The sequence below is a fragment of the Thamnophis sirtalis genome, unplaced genomic scaffold (genome assembly GCF_051295495.1).
Source record: "Thamnophis sirtalis isolate CommonGarterSnake01/CBP01778 unplaced genomic scaffold, rThaSir2_p1.2 scaffold_13, whole genome shotgun sequence".
NCBI lineage: Eukaryota > Metazoa > Chordata > Lepidosauria > Squamata > Natricidae > Thamnophis > Thamnophis sirtalis.
This window is the reverse complement of record NW_028261393.1, coordinates 46,473,153-46,501,148: the sequence shown is the minus strand read 5'-3', so window position 1 is coordinate 46,501,148 and position 27,996 is coordinate 46,473,153. Positions and strand designations below refer to the sequence as shown.

The window sequence follows — 27,996 nt, the reverse complement described above, 5'->3', positions numbered from 1 at the left end:
GTCTGCCGTTATTAAATGCAAAATCAAGTTAATCTCTATAACTGTACAATCAGTAATTATACCTAACAAGAATAACTTGAGGGGTAAACTTTATCCTTTTTTAAAGAACATTTTGCATAATCCACCATATTTTTATCCAAAATGCTTTTACCTTTTTACAAGTCCACCATATGTGATAGTATGTAGCATTGAGACAATCACATCTCCAGCATTTAGGTTGTAAATTCGGATACATACAGGCTAATTTTTTAGGATCTAAATGCCACCTATAAAACATCTTATAAAAGTTTTTCTTTCCCCCCACTTGGAGCTGAACCCAGATGGACATTTCCTCCAGCTGGAGGGAGGCTTTTCTGACTCCCTACCATCCCGAGAAGCTTTCTCCATGGGCCATTTTCTTTCTGCAGGAGACAATTCTTGCTCGATCAACACTGGGATGGAAAAAAAAGGAAGACTATCAAAGCAGGGAGGGGCACATTGGATATGAAAGAAAACAAGAGTCCTGGGTTTGGAAACAGCTTCTAGCTCAGTGAGATTTATGAGGCCGGAGGCTTTCCTAAACTTCCAAGCAGGCCAGGATGCTCGAAGGAGGAAAATCACTTCCAGATTTCAGGCTGCGATCCAGAGGGCAGCCCAGGGTGTAGGTTTTGGCAGGGAAGAAAAAGCAGGCTTGGCGAAGACAGCCAATGCGGAGATGGGAGCCAGGTTGCCGAAAGCTGCTGGATTCTGGAAAGAAGTTCCTCTCGGGGAAACCTTTTTGCTTTCCCTTTAAGTTCACACACAACCTTGCAGGGAGATTCGGCTGCTGTTTCCTCTGCTTGGTGCAGAGAGCAGTTTGCAAGGAGGGGGGAGGTGCAATCACCTGAGCAGGCTCTCTCTCTCTCTCTGTGTGTGTGTGTGCGTGTGTGTGTGTGTGTGTGTGTGTGTGTAGACAGACAGACAGACAGACAGATAGATAGATATGGGACATAGATGGATGACGGATGGATAAGATAGATAGATAGGTAGGTAGGTAGGCAGGCAGGCAGGCAGGCAGGCAGGCAGGCAGACAGACAGACAGACAGACAGACAGACAGACAGATAGATATGGGACATAGATGGATGATGGATGGATAACACAGAGAGAGAGAGATGTGGGACATGGATGATGGATGGGTAAGATAGACAGACAGACAGACAGACAGATGATAGATAGATAGATAGATAGATAGATAGATAGATAGATAGATAGATAGATAGATAGATAGATAGATAGATAGATAGATAGACAGACAGACAGACAGACAGAGGTAGGTAGGTAGGTGGGTAGGTAGGTAGATTATATAGATAGATAGATAGATAGATAGATAGATAGATAGATAGATAGATATAGATATAGATAGATAGATGATAGATAGATAGATAGATAGATAGATAGATAGATAGATAGATAGACAGACAGACAGACAGACAGACAGACAGACAGACAGACAGAGATGGGACATAGATGGATGATGGATGGATAAGAGATAGAGAAGATAGATGGATGGATGGAGAGAGAGAGAGTTTTGCCCCATTTTACAGTTCAGTAAATTACTGCAGTTGATAGGTTAATAGTCTTGTTGTTAAGTGAATCGGGCTGCCCCATTGACTTTGCTTGTCAGAAGGTTGCAAAGATCCTAGGATACTGCCACCATCATAAATATGAATCAGTTTTGAACATAAACCACATAACCATGGGGATGCTGCAACTGTCGTAAGTGTGAAAAGCGGTCGTAAGTGACTTTTTTCAATGCCTATGGAGATTTTCAATCCTCCAGGTCCCAGTTGTCCCAAAAGTGCTTTTTTCAAGAGGCAACCAGGACTTTATGTTTTTTTCTTTGAAGATGTTTCGCTCCTCATCCAAGAAGCTTCTTCAGCTCTGACTGGATGGTGGGAAAATGAAAGGTTTTTTCAGTGCCGTTGTAACTTTGAATGGTCACTAAATCATCATCCACTAAATCATCATCCCCATAATCCCTTGCAGGTTGGAGTCGGGGCAACTGAATGGAGCTGAGTGCTTACTGGCCCAATGCCTTTCCTGTCACCGATGCGGAGTTTTGTTCCGCAGATACACTCTCATTGTTCCCAGAGAGAGAAATATCTGCCTCTACCCAGGATCGAACTCACAGCCTCTTAATTGTGAGGCGAGAGCTCCACCTCTAGGCCACCGCACTACTTTTTTTTGGGGGGGGGGTTATTTGTATGCCGCCCTTCTCCAGGAGGGACTCAGGGCGGCGAACAACTCAAAGGGGAAAGGGAACATAAACAACAGTACACATAATTAAAATACATGAAAATCACACAGCCATACCAGTCTAGAGTGGAGGGGAACTCATCAACCCCAGGCCTGCCGGCACAGCCAGGTTTTGACGGCTTTCCGGAAGGCCTGGAGAGAGGTGAGGGTCCGGATCTCCGCGGGGAGTTCATTCCAAAGGGCCGGAGCTGCTACAGAGAAGGCCCTCCCCCGGGTAGTAGCCAGATGGCATTGGCTGGTAGATGGAACCCGGAGGAGGCCACCCCTGTGTGATCTAATGGGTCTTTGGGAGATAATTGGCAGCAGGCGGTCTCTCAAGTACCCAGGTCCAATACCATGAAGGGCTTTATACTCATTTGAAGGGTTGCAAAAATGAACTGTTGTAATTTGAGGATTGTCTGTATTCATTTTTTTTTGTGGGGGGGGGGGGAGAAAAACACCTTATATATTTATTATTTCCCTCTTTAATCCAACCCAGCCTCCCGTTTTGCTCATTCCTGGAGTGTTTTGATTGCAAGCGAGTGGAGAAAGACACTTCAAAGTTTTCTCCAAAAGCTTTGCTCCCCCTTTCATCCCTCCCCCCCAAAGTTAAAAAAGCAGGTCGTCGCCAGCAGTTCTATTAGCTTTTTTTAAAAAGGGGGGGGCCATAATCCTTCAGCAGGAGAGGTGATCTGGTGTGGCTGACGGAAATTGGAGCCGCCACTTCCCACTTCCCCACGGCTGCTGTTTGGAAGGCGGCTGGGGCAACATTCCTGGAGATATGAAAGAACAGCAGAGAATTGGCAAACTCTTGCAAAAGAGATGAAAGGAGAAGAGGAGTTAAGATTTGTGTGCCCGGTGTGGGAGCAGGAACAGCAAGCGCCGAGCCAGAATCATCTTGCAAAAAGAGAAGGAAATGAAAAGAAAGTGAAATCCCGCTCAGTGGGTGGCCTCCTGTTTTTTTGCTGCGTTTTGGTACTGCCTCCAGTGGACTCTTTGCCACCCAGGGTGTATGGAAATAGTTTACACAACAACACAGGCTTAGGGATGGGCTGCGATGCTGAATGGTTAGGGCTGGGGGCTGTGAGGAGGAGAGCTGGGGGGTCAAGCTTAAGAGAGACATCAAGAAACCCCACCCACCCATGTCACTGAAGCAGAGGTGGGTTCCTACCGGTTCGCACCGGTTTGGTAGAACCGGTTCGTCAAATCTACCGAACTGCTTAGAAGAGAGCCGAGGTGGCGCAGTGGTTAAATGCAGCACTGCAGGCTACTGCTAGATCAGCAGTTCAGCGGTTCAAATCTCACCGGCTCAGGGTTGACTCAGCCTTCCATCCTTCCGAGGTGGGTAAAATGAGGACCCAGATTGTTGGGGGCAATATGCTGACTCTCTGTAAACCGCTTAGAGAGGCCTGAAAGCCCTATGAAGCGGTATATAAGTCTACTGCTATTGCTATTGCTATTGCTAAGAGGTTCCACCAATGGACCCGGAAAGCAGGCCACACCTACAGAAGAGGTTCCAAAACTTTTTGAAACCCACCACTGCACTGAAGCCTTCAACGCCCCTCCAGACAGAAAGAAAACCCCTGCAAGTAGGAGGAGTGATTCTGCCTTTCTTTCCCCCCCCCTTTCCCTGGCCCCCCCCTCTGCCTCCGACACAGAGCCCTCGTCAGAGCCTTCCCCAGCCTCCAGGACTGGCCCATCTTCCTCCCCAACCTCCTCACTGTCCGAATCTGTTGCCAGCTCCACTGGCTGCTGGTGGGACACAACAGTAGGCAACTTGGGTGTGCATGTTAAAAACAGACTTGGATTATCAATTTCTTTAGTGTGGCTGCCCGCATCTCCTGTCTTCTCCAGACAAGAAATTGGTGGATTCATTCCATGATCAAGGATTCCTCTCAACCTCTATCAGGAACCTTTCAAGATCCCAGCAGTGGCCATTCTCAGCATTGCCTACCTGAGATGGTCCCCAGGGAACGCCTGATCTCGGATGTGCAATGCACTATTTGCATTGGTGCTATTTTAACTATATGGATATCCCTTCTGGGCGCTCAAGTGATCTGCATAGAGGTCCAACCTGACCCAACTCAGCTTGGTCTGAGCAAGATTAAGAGCTGCGGTGGCGCAGTGGTTAGAGTGCAGTACTGCCGGCTACTTCTGCTGACCGCCAGCTGCCTGCAATTTGGCAGTTCAAATCTCACCAGGCTCAGCCTTCCGTCCTTCCAAGGTGGGTAAAATGAGGACCCAGATTGTTGGAGGCAATAAGCTGACTCTGCAAACCACTTAGAGAGGGCTGTAAACAGAGGTGGGTTCCTACCAGTTCGCACCTATTCAGTAGAACCGGTTCATCAAATCTACCGAACCGGTTAGAAGAGGTTCCACCAGTGGACCCGGAAAGCAGGCCACACCTACAGAAGAGGTTCCAAAATTTTTTGAAACCCACCACTGCACTGAAGCCTTCAACGCCCCTCCAGACAGAAACAAAACCCCTGCAAGTAGGAGGAGTGATTCTGCCTTTCTTTTTTCCCCCCCTTTCCTTAAATTTTATTCGACTCCGATAATTAAAATACCAGCTTCGATTTATTTTTATTTTACCAAAAAAAACTTTTTTTGTTTAAAAAAAGTTCTGCGTTACAAAAAAACCATAAAAACACAACTCGGACACTTGGCAATTTTGGTTCACATTTATGACGGTTGCAGTGACCCAGGGGTCACGCAATCCTCTTTCGCAACCTTCTGACAAGCAAAGTCAATGGGCAAGCTGGATTCACTTAACAACTGCTTTACTAACTTAACATCTGCGGTGATTTACTATCTTAACATCTGCAGCGATGACAACAGTGGCAGGAAAAGTCATGGAGTAAAACTCACTTAACAAATGCCTCGGTTAGCAACAGAAATTTTGGACTCAATTGTGGTTCTAAGTCGAGCACTACTTGTACTCTTATCTACCGGCTTATTCATGCCAGGGCAGTGCAAAAGGTTGGAGTGCAAAAGGTTGGGGGACATTGCTTTAGATAAAAATTGTCAAGCCTGTGGCTTTTCCTCCTGCCTACCAAGGCCATTCTCATCTCATCCCAGCCCTCCCACCACCAGCCTACTATGAGTTGAAAGATAATATCCCAGTCAACGAGGGTGACCATATCTGAAATGGAATGACCTTGGAACCACACGGGCTCTTCTCCAAATTGTAGGTATGTTGGAGTTGGAGGTTGGTCACCACCCTATAAAAAAGATGTTGAGACTCTAGAAAGAGTGCAGAGAAGAGCAACAAAGAGGATTAGGGGACTGGAGGCTAAAATGTATGATGAACGGTTGCAGGAACTGGGTATGTCTAGTTTAATGAAAAGAAGGACCAGGGGAGACAGGATAGCAGTCTTCCAATATTTGAGGGGCTGCCACAGAGAGGAGGAAGTCAAGCTATTTTCCAAAGCCCCTGAAGGCCAGACAAAGAATAATGGATGGAAACTGAACAAGGTGAGATTCAACCTAGAAATAAGGAGGAACTTTCTGACAGTGAGGACAATCAACCAATGGAACAGGAGTTGCCTTTAGAAGTTGTGGGAGCTTCATCACTGGAGGCTTTCAAGAAGAGACTGGACTGCCATCTGTCAAAAATGGTGTAGGGCCGTGATGGAGAACCTATGGCATGCGTGCCAGAGGTGGCACTCAGAGCCCTTTCTATGGGCATGCGCTGTCGCCATCTGCTTCTCTGGTTTCTGGCACATCAACTGGTCTTCATGGGCACCGGTGTGCAGGAAAATGGCCTGAAAACAGCCCAAAAAAACCTAGGTAATTTTCTGGGCTGTTTTCCAGTGGTTTTTTGGTGCTCCGGTGCCCGCAAAGACCAGCTGGCATGCTGTAAACCAGAAGAGCAGCTGGCAACAGCCCAAAAACAGCCTGAAAACAGCCTCAAGTAATGGCCAAAATTGGCCAAAAAACAGGCATACATCCGCCGGCAAGCTGGTCTTCAGGTTTCTGGGACTCCGACATGTGCATGTGAATGCACATTCCAGTTTGAGCACTCGGTGCCCAAAAGGTTTGCCATCACTGGTGTAGGGTCTCCTGCTTGGGCGGGGTTGGGGTTGGACTAGATGACCTACAAGGTCCCTTCCAACTCTGTTAATGTGTATCTGCATGCCAATGCTCAGACACTCCGAACCGCAGGCACCTTACAATCCTTCAAGTGTTTCAATTTCCAGAGAGAGCCCCCTCCCCACGCTCCCACCCTGCCTTAGCCATCTATTCGAAACTGTTCTCAGGCTGTATCAGAATTGCTCCTCTGCTCGCTATCTCTACAGATGGAGCCTCGCTGGCCAAGCCTTCTCCAGAGCAAACAAGGGCCCCATTGAGCTCAGCCCCATCGCCCTCCAAGGAAACGTATTCTTAGAGGCCTCCCCCCCCCCAGCCCCACTCTTCCTGCCAAGGTTGCCCCAAAAGTACCAAGCACGCGGGGATGTTGGCTGAGCCCCAGCCGGCCCAGCGAGGTCCCTGCACAGAAGCCCACACAGAGAACGATGCCAGGCTGGCACGAAGTGAGCTTCAGCGAGAGAGGCTGGTCCCGGCTTTGGGAGCCCCCCGGCCTTAACGCTGATTGATTGAATGAGTGGAGTGTGCTTGCCCAAAGAAGGGGCATTATGCGTGTGTTTCGGGCACATATTCTAAGGGAATCAGTGTGCCGTGCTCTACGGCTCTGATTTGCAAAGGGCCGTTCTCAGATTTGCTTCCCAGTGCGGAGCAGGTGTTTCCCCGAAGAGGGATCTTGGAGCAGCTCAAGACACAGAGCTGCCTTGGCCAGTGGCATCCAAGCTGCCTCTGACCCGACACCGTGGGCTGGGAAAGGCAGGTGAGAAACTTCTCTGCATTAACCTTGTGTCTCTGTCTGAGTGCCGGCTTATTCCCCCCCCCCCCTCTTAAATGGGCTTTTTAAAACATTTAAACAGACAGATAGATGGACGCCTCGAATTGCTAGACGTGGAGAGCTGGAAAGGACCACAAAGATCATTTAGTCTAGCCCTCAGCCATATTCAAGGAAACCACAGAAGCAATTCTCAAAAGACGGCTGGCAACGAAATCTCCTCGTGGGTCTGTTTTAGGGCAGGAAATAGGACTAACTAGAGAGGCTCAACTTTGTGAAAAAGATATACGATGAACCCCAAAATGATTTTCAATCCCTTTTCAATCAAGATCTTTCAATTGGAAAGATCTTAAGGTGGGGGAAGAAGAGGGAGACTTAGAACACAATCTAAGTAAAAGATAATAATAATGCTAATAGCAATTTTTAAATAAGAATGTCTTCTCTTCTTTATTCTGTTCTCTCTTCTCTTCTCTATCCTGTCCTCTATTCTATTCTATTCTTTATTCTCTATTCTGTTCTGTCCTATATTCTATTCTATTCTATTCTATTCTTTATTCTCTATTCTGTTCTGTCCTCTATTCTATTCTATTCTATTCTATTCTTTATTCTCTATTCTGGTCTGTCCTCTATTCTATTCTATTCTATTCTTTATTCTTTATTCTTTATTCTTTATTCTTTATTCTTTATTCTTTATTCTTTATTCTTTATTCTTTATTCTTTATTCTTTATTCTTTATTCTCTATTCTGTTCTGTCCTCTATTCTATTCTATTCTATTCTTTATTCTCTATTCTGGTCTGTCCTCTATTCTATTCTATTCTATTCTATTCTTTATTGTCTATTCTGTTCTGTCCTCTATTCTATTCTATTCTATTCCATTCTACTCTATTCTATTCTATTTTCTCTATTCTGTTCTGTCCTCTATTCTATTCTTGATTCTCTATTCTGGTCTGTCCTTTATTCTATTCTATTCTATTCTATTCTTTATTCTCTATTCTGTTCTGTCCTCTATTCTATTCTATTCTATTCTTTATTCTCTATTCTGTTCTGTCCTCTATTCTATTCTATTCTATTCATTCCAACCCAGATCTAAGGAATAATTTCCTGACAATGAATCAATGGAACAGCTTGCCTCCTGGAGATGCGAGTTGCTCTTTCATTGGTTGTTTTCAAGAAGAGGCTGGAATTTGTTCCAGACCATTTGTCTGGAGTGGTCTAGGGTCTCCTGCTAGAGCAGAGGGTTGGACTAGAAGATCTCCAATGTCCCTTCCAATCCTGTTATTCTTTGCTCTTTGTTGTAACTGCAGTATTGTGGTGTTTGGAGATGCTCCTGGTACATGAAGCCAGCCTTATGTTTCTTCCAGTAGGCAAACAGAATACCATGAATAAGAAGGGGAAAACCTAATCTAACCTAAAGTAAACTAAACTAACCTAAATTAAACTAAACTAAACTAACTTAACCTAAACTAAACTAAGAAAACTCAAAGTCCTGAACAATATTTTTATGAAGTGATCTCCATTCTATTCCCAAATGGGTCTTTCTTTAGTATTTGTGTATTGGAGTTATAAATACTAAATACAGGGCGGGGCATAACCTTTTCCTAGGGGGTCACAGCAACACTTGTAATAACAACACAAATAATTCATACACCATTCGAAAGCCCATCAAAAACTGAGTTTATTGACACGATTTAATAGTCAGTATGACCACCATTAGCCCTTCGAACAGCATTCAAACGAGGTGGATAAGAACACAACAAATCTTCAAACAGTTCCGTTCGATTTTCCAGATTTTTCAACACAGTTTCCAAATTCATTCTCAAAGTTTCAACCGAATATCGATTTTGACCTTGCTCCTGAATCATCAGAGCTTCCACTTCATCTTTAATTATGGCCCCAATGTTCTCTGCCGGATTGAGATCTGGCGAATTTCCCGGCCAGACGTCATTGCCCCAAAATTCGACATTGTTTTCCTTTAACAATTGCTGAGTCGCATTTGCACGCATGCAAGGAGCTTTGTCATGAAGAAAGACAGCCTCACCAACCACCAAGACATTGTCTGGATCACTGAGAAATGGAATGACATTCTCCAATAAAATTTTCTCACGGAAATAACTGCCATCCCAGGATTCCCCTTTATCCTTCAAAACCCAATGCAGTTTCTTGGCTGTGAAAATGACGAAAATCCCGATGCAAGTCGGATTGCAAACGATTTGTCCGAATCGAATTTTCCAGCCATTCTTAAAGCAAATTTAACATTTAATAGCTCATTCAATTCAGTTTTTTATGGGCTTTAAAATGAGGTGTCGCGGAAGTTGTAAACTGCTGTCGATCTTGCTGTGACCCCCTAGGAAAAGGTTATGCCCCGCCCTGTACAGAGAGGTTTGTTTTTTTTTTAAATGTATTATTAAAAAAAGAGAAGACATTGGATCTCACATCAAAAATATTTTTTCATGCTTTTATTACTCATGGAAAATGAGGCAAGGCAGATAAAAATGTGTAGGAGTAGGAAATAATGAAATATGGCAATAATTAATAGTGAAATAATAATTAAAAATTAAGCTGCGGCAGGGGAAATAATGAAGCAATAATGAATCACGACATAATCATTTCAAAGGTAGGGCAGAGGAAGCAATTGAATAAGAATAATTAAATAATCGTTAAAAATCAAGCTATAGGAAGTAATTCTACATGGGTAATTAAATCTTAGTATTACAAGGATTGGTTTAAGCCACTGCTGCCACCTACTGGCTGTCGTGAGCTTAACTCATTTGGGACTTGAGACTTAAGGCAGTGTTTCTCAACCTTGGCAACTTGAAGATGTCCGGACTTCAACTCCCAGAATTCCCCAGCCAGCATTCGCTGGCTGGGGAATTCTGGGAGTTGAAGTCCAGACATCTTCAAGTTGCCAAGGTTGAGAAACACTGACTTAAGGAACATACAGGATAAATAAGCCTATGGAAATTCTCAGCCAGCCGGGTCATAGTTGTCTCAAAGATTCTTCCCCCCTCCTTCAAAAGACACTTGAACTATTTTTTCATTAAGTTAAGGAAAACATCCAAGAAGTTCTGATGGTGGGAAGATGGAAAGATGGATGGCTTATGATAGGGCTGTGTGTTGAATGGCAGGATTGTATTTTCTGTAGTCATTTGTGATTCATCCTGGTCCCAGTTCTTTGGAGCTTATTCAATTAACCTTTGTTGAAATGGAGCAAAGTGATATGCGAATCTAGCATTTAATGCAGAGAAATATAAAATGGAGATAAATAAATAAAATGCTGTTCTAAAACATTTCTAAAAGTTCCATTGGATTTTTTAAACCAAAGAACCAGTAGTGGAAATTTTGAGTAGTTTGAAGAACCAGTAGTAGAAATTTTGAGTAGTTTGAAGAATCGGTAGCGGAAATTTTGAGTAGTTCGGAGAACTGGCAAATGCCACCTCTGGCTGGCCTCATAGTGGGTATCCTTCCCCTGCCACGCCCACCAAGCCACGCCCACCAAGCCACGCCCACCAAGCCATGCCCACCAAGCCACGCCCACCAAGCCACATCACTCCCACCAAGCCACGCCCAGAGAGCCGGTAGTAAAAAAAATTGAATTTCACTACTGCCACAAGGGCCAGTTTGGCTTGGTGGTGAAGGCACCAGGCTAGAAAGCTAGAGACTATAAGTTCAAGTCCCACTTTAGCCATGAAAGCCAGCTGGGTGGCCTTGGGCCAATCACCAGGAGACTGTGAGTTCAAGTTCCACCAGAGCCATGAAAGCCAGCTGGGTAACTTTGGGTCAGTCCCTCTCTCTCAGCCTAACCAACCTCACAGAGTTGTGGGGAAAACAGAAGGAGGAAGGTGTGTTGAAGATGCTCTCTCCCTTGAGTTATTTGTTAAAATAATAAAGGCGGGATGTCAATCAATCAATTTTTAAAAATGACACACATAGTTACTTCCGAATAGTTCTTTGCTCATCAGTCCCCTGCAAACAGAATCTTGATTTCCATCTTCCTGTTTCTTTTTAAATAATCCGTTTAACGAATCGTTAAAAATAACTCAGATGGGATTGGGAAGCCGGTAATGTTGGAGGTGCAGTTAGTCTCAAGCACCACCAGGTGGTGCTGCAAGAGAACAGCCTCAAAAGGTCTTGACTTCAACTTCTGCAATCTCAGCTTTCTTCCCAAGAAGGTCAACATGACCTTCTACTGTCCTCTCCCTTGGAGGAATAGAGATAAGAAGACCAGAGGAATCAGCGATGGCTGGCTGAGATAGCGTCAGTTTATAACCTACACCAGCTTTACATCATCCCGATAGTTTGAACAACAACTTCTACTAACCCCAGGCAATATGGCTAAGGTTGAGGAGTCTGAAGCAACTTCTAAAATAGATCTACAAAAATCCAGGCAAGCACTATTGGACAGCAAAAAGCTAGAGAAATCTGGATCATTCCCCCATCATCTAGTGTAGTATATCCCAACCTTGGCAACTTTAAGGTAGGTGGACCTCAACTCCCAAAATTCCCCAGCCAACAAAGAAGATGCCATTTCTTGAGAACAAATCACTGAGATCTTTAAATAAGGTTCTCCTAGTGTGGATCCCAAATCAGCTTCTCTGCAATTCCCAGCTGTTGAAACTCCTGGCATAAGTTTCTTCTGAAAGTGGTCCCTGATTTGACCTCCTCCAGCATCAACATAAGGGTTGGAATATAAGTGGAGGTGATTTAATTATTTTTGGATGTGGGACCACCACAAGTGGAAGTTCTACTTGGAGAAGAAGAAGTCTTTCTCAAAAGAAGATTTCAGCAGCAAAGTATTTCTGTAACAGTTGCCAAAGAAACAACATGGAGATAACACTTGAAGTCACGTCCTTGGAGGAGACACAACCTAACCTTTTAGCCTGTGATTCAGAATCCCGTAAACCCTTCAGATGAGCTGCTGTTGATAAGTATAATCCCCTATGAATTTGTTTGATTTTCTTTTAAACACTTTCTAAATGGGTGGCCATCACTACTGCTGTGGGCAATGAATTCCTAGGTTTCGCCTCACCTAGCCAGCCCTTCTCCCCAAAGAGGAGAGGAAGGTAGACTTGAGTGGTTGTTGAACATTGTTTTTCTGCTGACATTCTTTCTTTTATGAAGTCCTGGAGAAATTGGATAATTCCAGGTGAATGTAACTGCATGGTGAATTGTGTTAGTTATAAAAGCTAAAGATTCCCCTCGCACATGTGTGCTTGTCATTCCTGACTCTAGGGGGCAGTGCTCATCTTTGTTTCAAAGCCAGAGAGCCAGCGATGTCCGAAGACGTCTCCCTAGTCATGTGGCCAGCATGACTAAACACCGAAGGCGCATGGAATGCTGTTCCCTTCCCACCAAAGGTGGTCCCTATTTTTCTACTTGCCTTTTTACGTGCTTTCGAACTGCTAGGTTGGCAGAAGCTGGGACAAGTAATGGGAGCTCACTCCGTTACACGACGCTAGGGATTCGAACTGCCAAACTGCCGACCTTTCTGATTGACAAGCTCGGTGTTTTAGCCACTGAGCCACCGCATCCCTTGAGTTACCGCGTCCCTTATGGGATTAAAGGGGTGGGAGAAAATGGATGGAGCCATAAAGTGGCTTATTGAGGGTACTGTGCTGGGTGAATGTCACTGTTGTGATTTATAAACTATATCCAGTGTTAAATGTCCGTAGGAATGCTTGGTGCAAAGGATTGGCCTGCAAACTTTGGCGTTCTCAGCGGAGCTGATGCACAGCTGAGTAAATGTTTGTAAGTAGGGACTTCAACCCATCTGCCTTGAGGCCAGTGTTGCAGAAGCAGCTGTCTTGCGAGAAAGCGTTCCCACCCACCCCTTTTTCCAAATTCCATCTTTTTCCTCCCAGCCCGTTGATCTATTGCCTCACCACAACTGCTCTTGAATCTTCTCAGCTGCCTGATCGTTGGTCTCACTAAACTCTTAAAGAGTCGCTTTCCCGCAGCCGTGAAATGTTGCCTCCCATTCAAAGGTGGAGTCTCTTCGGTCTCGAGGATCAGACAAGAGCCAAGGAGCTCCAGCCTGGAAGACGGTGGGGAAGATCAAGGCCGTGAAGGACCCAGTTGGAAGGGAGCTTAAGGCCGTCAAACTTGTGAAAATGGGACCCCGTGCTTTGACTGGTCAATCGTTTCATTGGGTTGAAGAGGATGATAGTTAAGCTTGTCCTTCAATGTTGGCGACTTGGGAGTCCTTGATGCTGGCTATGTTTGCGAGAGGGAAGGAGACAAGCAGATTTGATGCATGGTGTTCCATGATCTTGGGGTTCGCTTGGTTTTTTCTTTGCAACATTGCTTGAGAAGTCAAGTTTGCAGGATCTCCAGTTGGGAAGAAACACTGGATGAGGACGAAGGTATGGTTGGCTTGGTTTTTTTTTCATCCTTGATTTGCCCTTCTCTTTGGTTCCCCTAAAGGGACGCGGTGGCTCAGTGGCTAAGACACTGAGCTTGTCCATCAGAAAGGTCGGCAGTTCTGCGGTTCGAATCCCTAGTGCCGCGTAACCGAGTGAGCTCCTGTTACTTGTCCCAGCTTCTGCCAACCTAGCAGTTCAAAACCATGTAAAAATGCAAGTAGAAAAATAGGCACCACCTTTGGTGGGAAGGTAACAGCATTCCGTGCGCCTTCAGCGTTTAGTCATGCCGGCCACATGATCACAGAGACATCTTCAGACAGCACTGGCTCTTCGGCTTTGAAACAGAGATGAGCACCGCCCCCTAGAGTCAGGAACGACTAGCACATATGTTTGAGGGGACCCTTTACCTTGGTTCCCCTAAATTGCTTCCTTTTCTTGGGACTGATGGCATGGGTTTTGGGAAGCTGTTGCTAGCTTTGTTGATTTCTAACCCAGCGCTGCCATTCAGCATACAGAATCAATGGTGCTTTGTCCAAAGCATATCCAGAATAACAGAGTTGGAAGGGACCTTGGAGGTCTTCTAGTCCAACCCCCTGCTCAAACAGGAGACCTTATACCATTCCATACAAATGTCTGTCCAATCTCTTCTTTAAAAGCTCCAGTGAGCTTCTTTTTTGTCCTAATTTTTTTTAAAAAATTTTTATAATATCAAATCAATGTGTGAAGAATGTGGCACTTGGGTGTCATACATTCCAATACAAACAAAACTAATAAAGTTAATCATAATTATTACATTCAATCAACTTATGTATTTCTAATAATAATACGTGTTTATACTGAGTTGCAATCTATCATTGTTTAGTTGTTCCACATTTTCTCTTATTATTACTTTCACTTTATCATATAAAAATGTATACACTAATATTCCCCCGTCTCTTATTTCTGTCACTTATTCTAGCTTTTAATCACGTCACCCTTTATTAAAAGAATTTTCCTTTCTTTCTTTCCTATCTAACTTCTAATCATGTCACCTACCTAAAAAATATAGCGATAAGCAAAGAGAGAGAGAGAGAAAAGGAGCAAATCAAAACAACAATAAAAAGAGAAATCATCCATCCTGGGGAAGGATTCTGCAAAATGCCCATTCCCTCCCCACTCCAGGGGAAGGATTCTGCAAAATGCCCATTCCTTCCCCACTCCAGGGGAAGGATACTGCAAAATCCCCATTCCCTCCTGATCAGCTGGGACTCAGGAGGCAGAGAATAGATGAGGGCAGGGCCAGCCAGAGGTGGTATTTACCGGTTCTCCAAACTACTCAAAATTTCCACTACTGGTTCTCCAGAATTGGTCAGAATCTGCTGAAAATCACCTCTGAGACCTCAACTATGACAGCTCTAAGATGTCAGGACTTCAATGTCCATCCCCTCATGGCTGGGGAATTCTGGGAGCTGAAATCCATACATCTTAGAGCTGCTAAGGTTGAGAAATACTGACCTAAACTGCACACCTGGTCCTGTGTTAGACAACTATGTTAAAATTAACATTTGATTACAACCATCAACTTTTTCTTATATATTTAAAATATCTTTCCCTTTTGCTTACTTTTCCCCCCTTTCCTCTTGTTCAATGAATTGTTTAAAAATAAACGGTAAAGCTGGGTTGTGAAAATATAATGGCCATATTCATAGAACAGATGTTCATGTGTCATAACTCTGAATTGTGCCCAAAACAGATAAAGTATATTATTTATACAATGGCTGGGTTATTCAGCCTGGCAAAACATTTGCCAAATTCCCAGCACAGGCTGAATCATTCATGCATATTTGAGCTGAGCTACACTGGTTGTGTGAATTCGAAACCATGCTGTCCTATTGCGCTCAACAAGAACCTGCTCAGGAGTTGTCATGTCTTAACCAGGGGTGGGATTGTTTTTTTTTTACTACCAGTTTTGTGGGCGTGGCTTTGTGGGCGTGGCAGGACTTTGTGGGTGTGCCTTTGTGGGCATGGCAGGGGAAGGATACTGCAAAATGCCCATTCCCCCCCCACTTCTGGGGGAAGGTTACTGCAAAATCCCCATTCCTTCCCCACCCCACTAATCTGCTTTCCAGCTCCGTTCTCCTATGCAGGGCAACAAAAAAAGATCCGCTGGGAGGCTGGGAGGCAGTGGGGGCGCGGCCAGCCTATTTGCCGGTTCTCCAAACTACTCAAAATATCTGCTACCAGTTCTCCAGAACCTGTCAGAACTGGCTGAATACCACCTCAGATCTTGAGGTTGTTAACTTTTAGAATTCTTCATTCCGCAGAATTCTGGGACCCCAGTTCCCAGAATTCAGCAGTTCGGACTCCAATTCCCAGAATTCTGCAGTTCTGGTGAAAAGCTGAACTTCCTTTGCATGATTATGTAATGCAAATGTATTCCCCTGTCATTTTAGAAGAGCACACAAGGTGGCTTATGCACAGTCGGTACCAAGGAAAACAAAAGGGCAGAGGACAGAAAATAAAATATGCTCGGGAGCATCATAAAAAGAAACCCACATCATCCAGATCGCTTCGTCTGTGTTACAGGAGAAATTGAGTCAATTTTGCTGTCACTCAGCTGTCTTTGCTTTTAATGTCCTCAAATCAACGAGAACCGTTTCTTCCCGTGTTTGCATTTCCATTATGCTTTTTTTTTTCTTCTTGATCTTCTGTTCCGGAATAAATGCACGTTGCAAATTTTAAAAGTTGGATAAACAAGATGGGGATATTCTTAAAAAATGGTTTTTAAAAATGATGAAATTCGGCGACAAATTTATTAAGATTATAGAAACTATATATTCATAGCAATCAGCAAACATTATAATTAATGGAGAATTAACAGAGAGGGTACGAATCAGTTTTTGATTTTCTAAATGTTCTCCAGGATCCCTTCATTCGGGTGCTGCTGCAAAAGGAATAAAACTGTACTGAATATATATATGTACTGAATCTTTTATTTAGCTTCCGGGAATGAAACCAAGAGAGAGAGAAACAGCCATAAGGCCGCCATAAGACTTTAGGCTCATTCGTTTCTGCAGAGTTATTTTTTTTGATGCTATTCTTATCTCAAAGGGAAATGGCTGCTTGTGGTTGTGGTGGAGTTGGTGACCAGATGATGAATTTTCCTATGCTGGCTGCAGAATTTTAGGAGTTGGAAGTCCACATATCCCAATTTTTACAATTTTTAGAAATACTGATATAGAGTGTGCAGAGCATACTCTTAGGAGTGACATTCCAAGGATATGAAGATAGAACACAGAATAATAGATTTGGAAGGAAGGGACCTCAGAGGTCTTCTAGTCCAACCCCCTGCTCAAGCAGGAGAGCCTCTATCCGTGATGGTGAACCTACACAGCATGTGGGCTCAAAGTAGCACACGCAGCCTTGCCTATTGGTCTTCTGCATTTCTGGTGTGCATGCACGCATGATGATCAGCTGTCCTTTGTGTGCACAGCAGTGCTGAAAACCAGTGCGCATGCGTGCCGTCCAGCTGATTATTGGGGGGGGTGCGCCAAAACACAGAGGTTTGGCTTTTCCGGAGTGCGATCCCTTTGTGCGTGCCGCAATGCTGAAAACCAGCCTGCGCATGCATGCCATCCGGCTGATCATCGGGCGCACATGCACGCTAGAACCAGGAAGTTCGGCTTTTCTGGAGCATGGCCCACACATGGCGCACATCACATTTCTGTGCGACCTTTTTGGCACTTGGTGCCAAAAAAGTTCACCATTACTGCCCTATATCATTTCAGAGAAATGGTTGTCCATTCTCTTCTGGAAAACTTCCAGCGATGGAATCAAGCTGTTCCGTTGACTAATTGTTCTGTCGGGAAATTTCTCCTTAGTTCTAGGTTTCCTCTCTCCTTGGTTAGTTTCCATCCATTGCTTTCTTGTCCTTCTTTCAGGTCCTTTGGGAAATAGTTTGACCCTTTCTTCTCTGTAGGAGCCCCGCAAATATTGGAACAGGGTTATCCCGTCACCCCAAGTCCTTCTTTTCGTTAAAGTAGACATGCCCGATTCCTGCAAGCATTCTTCATCATTTTAGCCCCCAGCCCCCTAATCCTCTTCCTTGCTCTTTTCTGCACTCTTTCCTTTTGCCTTCCAAGCATATCCACATTATGCTGGTCTTTTTCCAATCCCAGACAGCTCTTGGCTTTAGCAGGAAAGATTGAAATCGAGGTAGGCACTTGGTACTGTGGGGGCCATGCCTTTGTCAATCCAACCTGCCCTGAGGCTGCATTTCCCACCCACCCCCAATCCATCAGAGTCACAGTCCTTCAACCTCTGAAAAGAACACCAGGCTAGCCAAGACGGTTCTTGCCAGATTTTTCCCCCCATACTGATGTGGGTTTTGAGAAAGAACAGCAAGGAAACAACCAGAAACTGCCCAGTTTTGGTTGAATTTGCCAACAGGCAAAATATCCCCCCCTCCCATTGTTCGAAACAAAACAGAATTTGCGATAAGAAAGATCTATGAAATGCCACTCAGAAGGTGCTATTTGTTCCTGAAATGACAGCTGATTCGCGTGGAAGGCTTCTGTCGGCATCTGTACCCATCGGACATGTGTGTGTGCGTGTGTGTGTTTGTGTGTGAGAATGCGTGCGTGCCGATGTCTGCTTCCAAGAGGCAAGGAAGGTGTTAACAAGTACAAACTGTAAAATATGCTCCCCTCCCCACTTTCTTCTATTTTTTTCTCTCTCTCTCTTCTCTTCTCTCTCTCTCTGGGACCATCTGTTTCCATCCCTCCTCCTTGCTTCTATTTGAATCTTAGGCTTTGACAAATAAATAAAAAAAACCCTGTTTGGACTGACAGTAAACCTGTTTCCCAAGGGTTTGTGAGGATCCTGAGAAGTTACGGTGGGGGAGAGGAAGGGAGGAGGTATTGAACCAGATGAGGCTGCCCAAGGCGACGAGAGGGAGGGACTGGAAGAAGAACACCACAACTCTGGAAAGAGTGCAGAGAAGAGCAACAAGGATGATTAGGGGACTGGAGGCTAAAACATATGAAGAACGGTTGCAGGAACTGGGTATGTCTAGTTTAATGAAAAGAAGGACCAGGGGAGACGTGATAGCACTGGTCCAATCTCTCAGGGGCTGCCACAAAGAAGAGGGAGTCAATCTATTCTCCAAAGCACTTGAGGGTATGACAAGAAGCAATGGGTGGAAACTAATCAAGGAGAGAAGCCACTTAAAACCAAGGAGAAATTTCCTGACAGTTAGAACAATTAATCAGTGGAACAGCTTGCCTCCAGAAGTTGTGAATGCCCCAACACTGGAAATCTTTAAGAAGATGTTGGATAGCCATTTGTCTGAAACGGTATAGGGTTTCCTGCCTAGGCAGGGGGTTGGACTAGAAGACCTCCAAGGTCCCTTCCAACTCTCTTATTCTATTCTGTTCTGTTCTGCTCTGCTCTGTTGTTCTATTCTATTCTACTCTATTCTATTCTATTCTATTCTATTTTAAAAAATCTTCAGCTAAAGCCTCTAGCAGCATTCCCACATATTTAAAAGGTAAAAGGGCACTAATTTCCAGAATTCAGATTGTGTCAAACATGGTAATAGTGATGCTTTAACACAGTGTTTCTCAACCTTGGCCACTTGAAGATGTCTGGACTTCAACTCCCAGAATTCCCCAGCCAGCATTCGCTGGCTGGGGAATTCTGGGAGTTGAAGTCCAGACATCTTCAAGTGGCCAAGGTTGAGAAACACTGCTTTAACAGCAATAAACCCACCAGTTTCTTTAGCGAAAGTTCCAACGGAGGACAGAAATAGGCTTAGAGAGGTATGCCTGGGCTTGACGCTCCATCAGAACATTTCCATCCAGGGCTCCCAATTAAATTGATTGGCAGCAGATTTGGGCCAGAGTGAAAACCGCAGTTGTTTCCCCTCCCCACCATCCATTCCTGTTCTTTATCATCAACTCAGAAGTTCTTTTACACTGGAATGCCCAACCTTGTCACCTTTAAGACTTGTGGACTTCAACTCCCAGAATTCCTCAGCCAGCCTGGAGGATTTTGGGAGTTGAAGTCCACAAGTCTTAAAGTTGACAAGGTTTGGGCAACCTTCCTCTACATTTTCTGAAGCCTCTCTTTGAAGCGTTTGGTTCCCAGTTGAGAAGGGAAATAAAACCAGGTCACTGAGATGGGGCATGGCCTACTTTTCGTCAGGCCGAATCTCAGCTTTCGGAGGCTGATAGCAGAAGTCACCGCTGGAACATGTAGAAGATCGATGAGATCCCTCAGTGTTTGATTGAGGGAGGATCTGGAAGAGGAGGAGTTAGTTGAGACCATCTTGGCTTTTTTTGATGGAAGCTGTCTCAGAATCTCACATTCAGTGTTTTCAGTCAAGCTGATATACCTGGTGATCATTGGCCAATACGCTTTGTGCAGTGGTGGGATTCAAATAATTTAACAACCGGTTCTCTGCCCTAATGACTATCTGGGTAGGTGGGGCTCAGTGGTCATGTGACTGGGTGGGCTTGGCCAACTCAAGGTCACAGATCGATGGGCGCTTTGCCTGAGCTGTTACAATGTAATAAGGGTTAACCGGAGAGGCAGTTTCTGTAAGCAGGTCAATAAAGATTAGGTTAGAAACAACACCACAATGTTTCCTTCCTGCCTTCCTTACAGGATTAGCCCTGTAAAGTGGGGAAAAAAGCAAAAGGAGATTTCTTCCAACAATCGGTTCTCTGAACTACTTAGAAAGTTACCAACCGGTTCTCCCAAATAGGTGCGAACTGGCTGAATCCCACCACTGGCTTTGTGCTAAGTGCATTGCGATTTCATTCGGGCTGAACTGAGTGTGTGAACCTGGCTAGTGTGGCCTATTCTATCAATAAATCAGGGCTTCGTTTAAAATGTGGACCGAGGCACAGATTGGGTGCTGCTTTCTAAAGTTATCTGACATTGGGCGTTTGGCTTAGCAGAGTGTGTGAACCCAACTAATGTGGCTTATTCAATCAGCAAACCGTGGCTTTATTTAAAATGTGGACTGAGACACAGATTTGAAATTGCTTTTTTCCATGGTCTCTGGGGGTGGTGGTGGTGTTAAAACTTGAACCAACTTGTTTGGCTGTTACTCTGGGTGGGTTGATGCAATTACAGAAGTGCAGACTCGCGACGATAATTTCACGCTCGATCAGGGTCGTAATCAAGAACTACCTATAAATGCAACCCCAGCTCATGAGCAAATGTATTATTTGCAAGGTTTCGGTGTCTTTCAACACCGTTGTTCTAACCTAGGCTTCCCAAGAGCATGAAGCAAACTCCTTGTCCCCACAAAAAGCCCTTTTATTAATTGACTGTGAATTCTGCTCATTCACATCCGGCAAAGTCTTTCAAGGGAGGATTTACGGTCACAGACCTTATCTGGCTTGGAGAGCTGCCAGGCCGAGATCTGCAAAACATGGCAAGGAGTCGCTGAGAGTCACGAACCAATGAAGCGAACTAATTGTCTCCTGCAAACTCCACTCCCCTTTTGCTCCTCTTTTATTTCCTCTTGAAGGGGCCATTCATTGTCCACCTGTGGCCTTACTCCCAAGTCGACCCCTGTTCTTCAGCTGTTCCCTTCATCTGGCAGCTCTGCACATGCGCACACTGGGAACAGGCTCCAGCTGTTCATCTGCCTCACTGATGTCTGCCTCTGAAGGCAGCTGATAACTGGCATACGGCCCTGGCCCCCTCTCTGCCTCCAATGCAGAACCCTTGTCCGAGCCTTCTCCAGACTCCAGGACTGTCCCATGTTCCTCCCCAACCTCCTCAATGTCTGAATCTGCTGCCAGCTCTCCTGCCCGCTGACGGGCCACAACAACCGTTGTATTTCTGTGCCTCATGTTGCGTTACTGGTGTGATGCTACCGGCTGGTCCGGGGCTAGACTCTGCAGCACAAATGCTTCTGGAAACGAGAAGCTGTGTTGCCAAAGGATGCCAAGTACCGATCCAATTTGCATCTGTTTCCATAGCAACTTCCCGGAGCTTACTGATACTCCATCTTCTTAACGCAGATGATGGTGGAAGGTTGGCTTCTTCTAGAAAGGAACAACAAAAAGAAACGCTTTGCCATTTTTTACCCCTAGGCAAATCTATTCCCCTCACTCTCCCCACCCCAGAAATAAGCATTTTATTTATTTATTTGGGTTTGTCAAGCATGTATGAGAAAACAAGCATAAGTATGAATGTACCATCTAAACATATAAGTTTAAGGAGATATACGTATTTAGATAAGAGATGAGTACAAATAAATGGGGACAGTAGGACAGGGACGGTGGACACGCTGGTGTCCTTAGGCCAGTGGTGGGTTTCAAAAATTGTTTGAACCTACTCTGTGGGTGTGGCCTCCTTTGTGGGAGTGGCTTGCCGTCCATGTGACTGGATGGGAGTGGCTTGCCGCCCATGTGACCGGATATGAAGATGCCGACGACACTTGTCCGAACCACCTTAAATCACCTCATGCACAGCACTGGCATCCATAAGAATATGATGTAAACTTGTTTTTTAAAAGGCATCTTTGGTTTGCGTTAAAACAACTTCAACACACGCAATGTTCTGATTGCACCACAAACGCAGTAGTCATCCTTACCTTTCACAGAGGCCCTGAGTTTTATAAATATGAGCACGATAGTGTAGAATAATCATATCCAAGGACCAGTGGTGGGTTTCAAAAAATTTTGGAACCTCTTCTGTAGGTGTGGCCTGCTTTCCGGGTCCACTGGTGGAACCTCTTCTAACCGGTTCGGTAGATTTGACGAACCGGTTCTACCGAATAGGTGCGAACTGGTAGGAACCCACCTCTGCCTTAGGCACACCCGCTTTTATGGACCTCTTAGTATTGGGGTGAGGTTCATGGCAGACAGTTTAAGGTTAAAGTTTTGGGGGTTTGCAGATGTAACAACGGAGTCAGGTGGAGCATTCCAGGCGTTGACCACTCTGTTGCTGAAGTCCTATTTTCTGCAATCGAGTTTACTTTGTGTTTGTATCTATTGTTTGCCTGTGTGTTATTGTGACTGAAGCTGAAGTAGTTGTTGACAGGTAGGACGTTGTAGCAGATAACTAAGCTTAGGTCAGACTGCAGACGGCGCAATCCCAGATTGTCCAAGGCCAAAATTTCAACCCTGGTGGCATAAGTGGCATACCCCCAAAACTCAAGATAGAGTTCAGCTGACCCACCCAAGAACTCATGCTTCTAGTCCAGTGTTTCTCAACCTTGGCAACTTGAAGATGTCTGGACTTCAACTCCCAGAATTCCCCAGCCAGCGAATGCTGGCTGGGGAATTCTGGGAGTTGAAGTCCAGACATCTTCAAGTTGCCAAGGTTGAGAAACACTGTTCTAGTCTCATTTTATTTTTATTATTTTACTTCTTCCTCCCCGCCTCCCCAATTAACGTGTGCCGGTATCAATCTCTGTGCTACCTCCCACACAGGACCAGTTCTTCTGCCCGTCATCTGTCAAGAGATAAGAAATGGATGAATCTTAGTGACTGGTAAAATGAGAATCTATTCCCGATTTGAAAGCCGGAATCAATTAAGGCAGGTGGTTTTTTGTTTTGCAGATCAGTAGGTATCCTTCAGTCTGTAACTCCTACCTTCAAAACTTCCAGGCTTGTCAGTTCTAGCTTCTCCCCCAACGATTGATCTTTCATCATTATCTAGGAACATGAAACATCTCCGGTTACCAGATTAGATCATTCTGTCCTTCAAGTTTATTTGTGGAGGCTGAGAAGGATGGTTTCCCTAGTCCCTTGCTTCTTGGTCTTTAAAACCTGCTGTTGGAAGAAATTCCCATCTGGGTTCCGTTCCAAGTGGGGAGAAAGACACTGAAAACATGGAGACAGCTTGGAAAGATGGTTTAATGGTGGACAGGATCACATGCCTTGAGCTCCTGGGCAAAAAAGGGAAGAGATGCTGAGGGGGCCTGGGTTTTATGCCCTCTGTTGGGCTTTCGAATTTGAGCTTGTGTTCTGATTGGTTGTCAGACACCCATGGGACCATGCAGGGGTAACTTTGTAGATTGTGTTTTGAGTCCCAAGTTTGGTTGAGCCTTGCTGGGTGATGTAATCTTCCCAGGTGCCATGTGGTGAGTTCTGTTGCTAAAGGTAAAGGGTCCCCTCGCATATATGTGCTAGTTGTTCCCGACTCCAGGGGGCGGTGCTCATCTCCGTTTCAAAGTCAAAGAGCCAGCACTGTCCGAAGACGTCTCCGTGGTCATGTGGCCAGCATGACTAAATGCCAAAGGCGCACGGAACGCTGTTCCCTTCCCAGCAAAGGTGGTTCCTATTTTTCTACTTGCATTTTTATGTGCTTTCGAACTGCTAGGTTGGCAGAAGCTGGGACAAGTGATGGGAGTTCACTCTGTTACACGGCGCTAGGGATTTGAACCGCCAAACTGCCGACCTTTCTGATCAACAAGCTCAGCATCTTAGACACTGAGCCACCGCCTCCTGTTCTGTTGCTAGATGGCTCCTATTATGTCATAGAGGCCATGTCTTTTGCATTGTAGATAAGCTGGCCCAGGCCTTAATGGCCCATTGACAAAGGTGGGGAGGGGAGAGATGTTTCTGCTTTCCTTTTAGGAGAAATATTCTTTTAATATTTCCTAAAATATCGCATTTTCCTAGGAGTGGAGAGTGGGTGCTAACTTCCTATACTGGACTGTGGGATTGTGTGCTAAAAGAAGGGCAGCAACACTTAGTCCATCATGACTGAACCCCAAAACTAGTTGGAGCTGATCAGCCTTGCATGGAGGACCATCAAGTCTAAGACTGAACACTAGATTTAGAAATCATTTTTTTGAAAATCATGGCAAAGCACCATAACAAGAGTTGGAAGGGACCTTGGAGATCTTCTAGTTCAACCCCCTGCTCAAAGCAGGAAACCCTATATGACTTCAGACAAAGGGTTGTCCAATCTCTTCTTCAGAACCTCCAGTGATGGAGCCTCCCACAGAACTTCTGGAGGCAACTTCTGTTCCACTGGTTAATTGTTCTCACTGTCAGGAAATGCCTCCTTAGTTCTAGGTTGGTTTCTCTCCTTGATTACAGCTCTCACTTCTGTAAAGAAAACAGTTCTGTATTATTGATTTTTAGACCAAGCTGATTTTGATCCAAGAGGATTTTTTCCCCCTGCTTTTTATGAAGTTTCCTTGCGTGATTGTAGCCTTTGGTCCTAACCTGGCGATGAAGCTCATATGGTCACGGAGGTGCATAGCTCCCTCTATACATTTTCTGCAGTGGTGGGTTTCAAAAATTTTTGGAACCTACTCTGTGGGTGTGGCCTCCTTTGTGGGAGTGGCTTGCTGGCCATGTGACCTGGTGGGAGTGGCTTGCCGGCCATGTGTTTTCTTTCTTTCTTTCTCTCTCTCTTTCCTTCCTTTTGTCTATCTGTCCCTTTTTTCTTTCATCTATCTCTCACTCTTTCTTTTTTCTTTATTTCTCTTTCTCTCTCTGTGTCTGTCTATCTGTCTGTCTGTCTGTCTGTGTGTGTGTGTGTGTGTAGCAGTGGTGGGTTTCCAAAATTTTGGAACCTCTTCTGTAGATGTGGCCTGCTTTCCAGGTCCACTGGTGGAACCTATTCTAACCGGTTTGATAGATTTGACAAACCGGTTCTACTGAATAGGTGCGAACTGGTAGGAACCCACCTCTGGTTTTCTGCCACTTCCGCAGGGTTCGAGGACTGCCCACAGAAAATCTCATTTTTTCCACCATTTTTTAGAATCCTAAATTATCCCCTAAAAGGAGGGATAACTTGAGTAACAGAGTTGGAAAGGACCTTAGAGCAAGGGTCACCAACCTTTCGGACCTCAGGGACCACCAAATTTATAATTTTAAATCCCGTGGACCACTAATAGGATCTGCCTAATCACTGACTGGGTGGGCGTGGCTAGGTGGGCGTGTGACTGGGTGGGCGTGACCAACTCGATGTCACTCACATCAAGGGCCACCTCTCCAGCCTCTACTGGCCCCTCCCCTCCCAGCCACTCCTTGCCTCCCTTCCTGGGCTCCTTAGGGCCCCAACAGGAAGCAGTTGCTGGAGCTAAGCAGCCGCCATGAGAAAGAGTTGGCAAAACAGCTCAGTTCAAATTGGATCTGACCCAGAAGGAGGCTCAGCAGAAGCACCTCACTGAGAACTAGGAGCATAGGCTTTCCAAGCAGGGGAGAGACCTGCAGGAGTTCAAGCCCAGGAGTACCGGCGCCTGTAGGCTCAGCAGGCTGAGATGGTCAGCCAGTTCCAGGCCATGATACTGTCCCCATTGGAACAAGGCTCTCCGGCTCTTGGCCAACACTTCCCTCCAGCCTTCGCCCAAAACCCCCCACCAGGAGGTTGAAGCAGACCCCAAGTTGGAATTTCTGCCCCCCTCTGACCCACACACAAAGACCCCGAAAGGGGGAGGCTCTCTGCAGCAATACAAGTGTTCATTCCACGTATGTGTCCCGGGGGGCATAGTTTGAGGACCCCCCTGATTTAGTGCAATATAAAAAAATGCAAATACTTTTTTGCGACATTTTCTCACGGACCACCAGTTGGCCTTAGAGGCCTCCTAATCCAACTCCCTGCTCAAGCCGGAGATCGAGACCATTTCAGACAAAGCATTGTCCAATCTCTTCTTAAAACCCTCCAGTATGGGAACATCCTTATTTTCTGGAGGCAAGGAGTTCCGCTGGCTCCACCCTTCTCACTGTCAGGAAATTTCTCCTTAGTTCTAGGTTGGATGGGCAATATGTCTTCCTCTGCATCCGTTTGTGCAGGACCACAAACTTCCCAGCCGCTCCAGTGAATTTTTAGCTTACCACCTCCTTAAAAGTGGGAACCAAAGGAGGAAAATCCTTGCTGTGAAATCTGTATTAAGTGCTGTGTGTCAGTCACCTTCCTTGCAGGTGGTTAACACCGCATACGTAAGAGTCCTTTTTCAATTTCATTGACACAACCGCAACCACAGGGGGGTGGGGGTTGAAAAATAGGGATTGACTCGGATAGTTTAAGGGACGCGGTGACTCAGTGGCTAAGACACTGAGCTTGTCGATCAGAAGGTCGGCAGTTCAGAGGTTCGAATCCCTAGCGCCGCATAACAGCGAGAGCTCCTGTGATTTGTCCCAGCTTCTGCCAACCTAGCAGTTCGAAAGCACGTAAAAAATGCAAGTAGAAAAATAGAGGCCACCTTTGGTGGGAAGGTAACAGCGTTCCGTGCGCCTTTGGTGTTGAGTCATGCCAGCCACATGACCACTGAGGCATCTTCGGACAGCGCTGGCTCTTCGGCTTTGAAACGGAGATGAGCACCGCCCCCTAGAGCTGGGAATAATTAGCATATATGTACAAGGGGAACCTTTACCTTTAGATGTGGTTTAGGAGAGGGGGGAGACTTAAACCTGGGTCTTCCCAATCTTAAGTCTAACGTGGTGTTTTTCTCCATCTCAGCAACTTTGAGATGTGTGGATGTCAACTCCCAGAATTTCCTAGCCAGCAAGGTTGGTTTGGGGAATTTGGGGAGATGACGTCCACACATCTTAAATTTCCTGAGGTTGGCGTAGCACCGTAACCATTGTAACCCCCTGAGTCTTCATGTCAATTGGAAGAAGACCAAAGCTTGGGGGTTGAACCCAGCACCACCTTCAAGTTGGGATAATGTGGTCCCCCACATTGAGAAGTGTTTCCTTAATGGATTGCTGGCCTGCAAAGACTGATTCTTGGGTTCAGTTGCTTGCTTTTAGTTCCCCGGTCTAGGATAAAGTTTCAGCCTCTCTCTATGACTTCCTGCAAGTCACTTGAGGCTGGAGCTGAGCCATTTGGAAGAACCACTAGGACAAACAGGTCAGTCTAGAGCAGTGTTTCTCAACCTTGGTGACTTTAAGTCCTGTGGACTTCAACACCCAGAATTCCCCAGCCAGCTATGCTGGCTGGGGGATTCTGGGCGTTGAAGTCCATAGGACTTAAAGTCACCAAGGTTGAGAAACACTGGGTCTAGAGAGTGATGGGGTCATCACAATTGTTGACAGCAATCTTCTTCAAACCTTGGCAGCTTGGAAATGGGTGGACTTCAACTCCCAGAATTCCTCCGCCAGCATGGGCACATTTTCAAGTTGCCGAGGCTGAGATACACTGGTTTTTATGGACTGAAAATTAAGTGGGGTGTGTGGTTAATATTAGTGGTTCCTCCTGCTTAGCTCAGAAGTGGAATGCTAGATTTGGTCTCTGAAGGTCCTGGGTCTTCAAGGACATCCACCAACGGATTATCCAGCAACTCCAACGGGGTGTGGAGAACTCCTGTTAGAATAAAGCCAGAGGGAGGTGCTCTCCCATAGAACTCAGCAGTGCTACGGCCAGAAAGAGCAAATAAATAAGGAAATGCAGGCAGGGACTGATGGGGATTGTAGTCCAACACATTAGGAGAGCCGTGGCGGCTAGGTGATTAGAATGTAATATTACAGGCTAACTGCCACTCTGCCACCTGTCAGCAGTTCGATTCTCACCGGCTCAAGGTTAACTCGGCCTTCCATCATTCCAAGGTCAGTCAAATGAGGAC

The 27,996-nt window shown here is 45.4% G+C and overlaps 1 protein-coding gene across 1 annotated transcript in view; it reads left to right on the top strand.

Annotated features, from left to right (window-relative positions):
- The first annotated feature begins 13,156 nt into the window (after window positions 1-13,156).
- NHSL2 (NHS like 2) overlaps window positions 13,157-27,996 on the top strand; it is a 118,191-nt gene continuing 103,351 nt past the window's right edge. Inside the window, exon 1 of the mRNA XM_087727748.1 lies at window positions 13,157-13,469. Coding sequence (XP_087583874.1) covers window positions 13,361-13,469 — 109 coding nt within the window. The 5' untranslated portion in view covers window positions 13,157-13,360. The remainder of the gene's footprint in view (window positions 13,470-27,996) is intronic.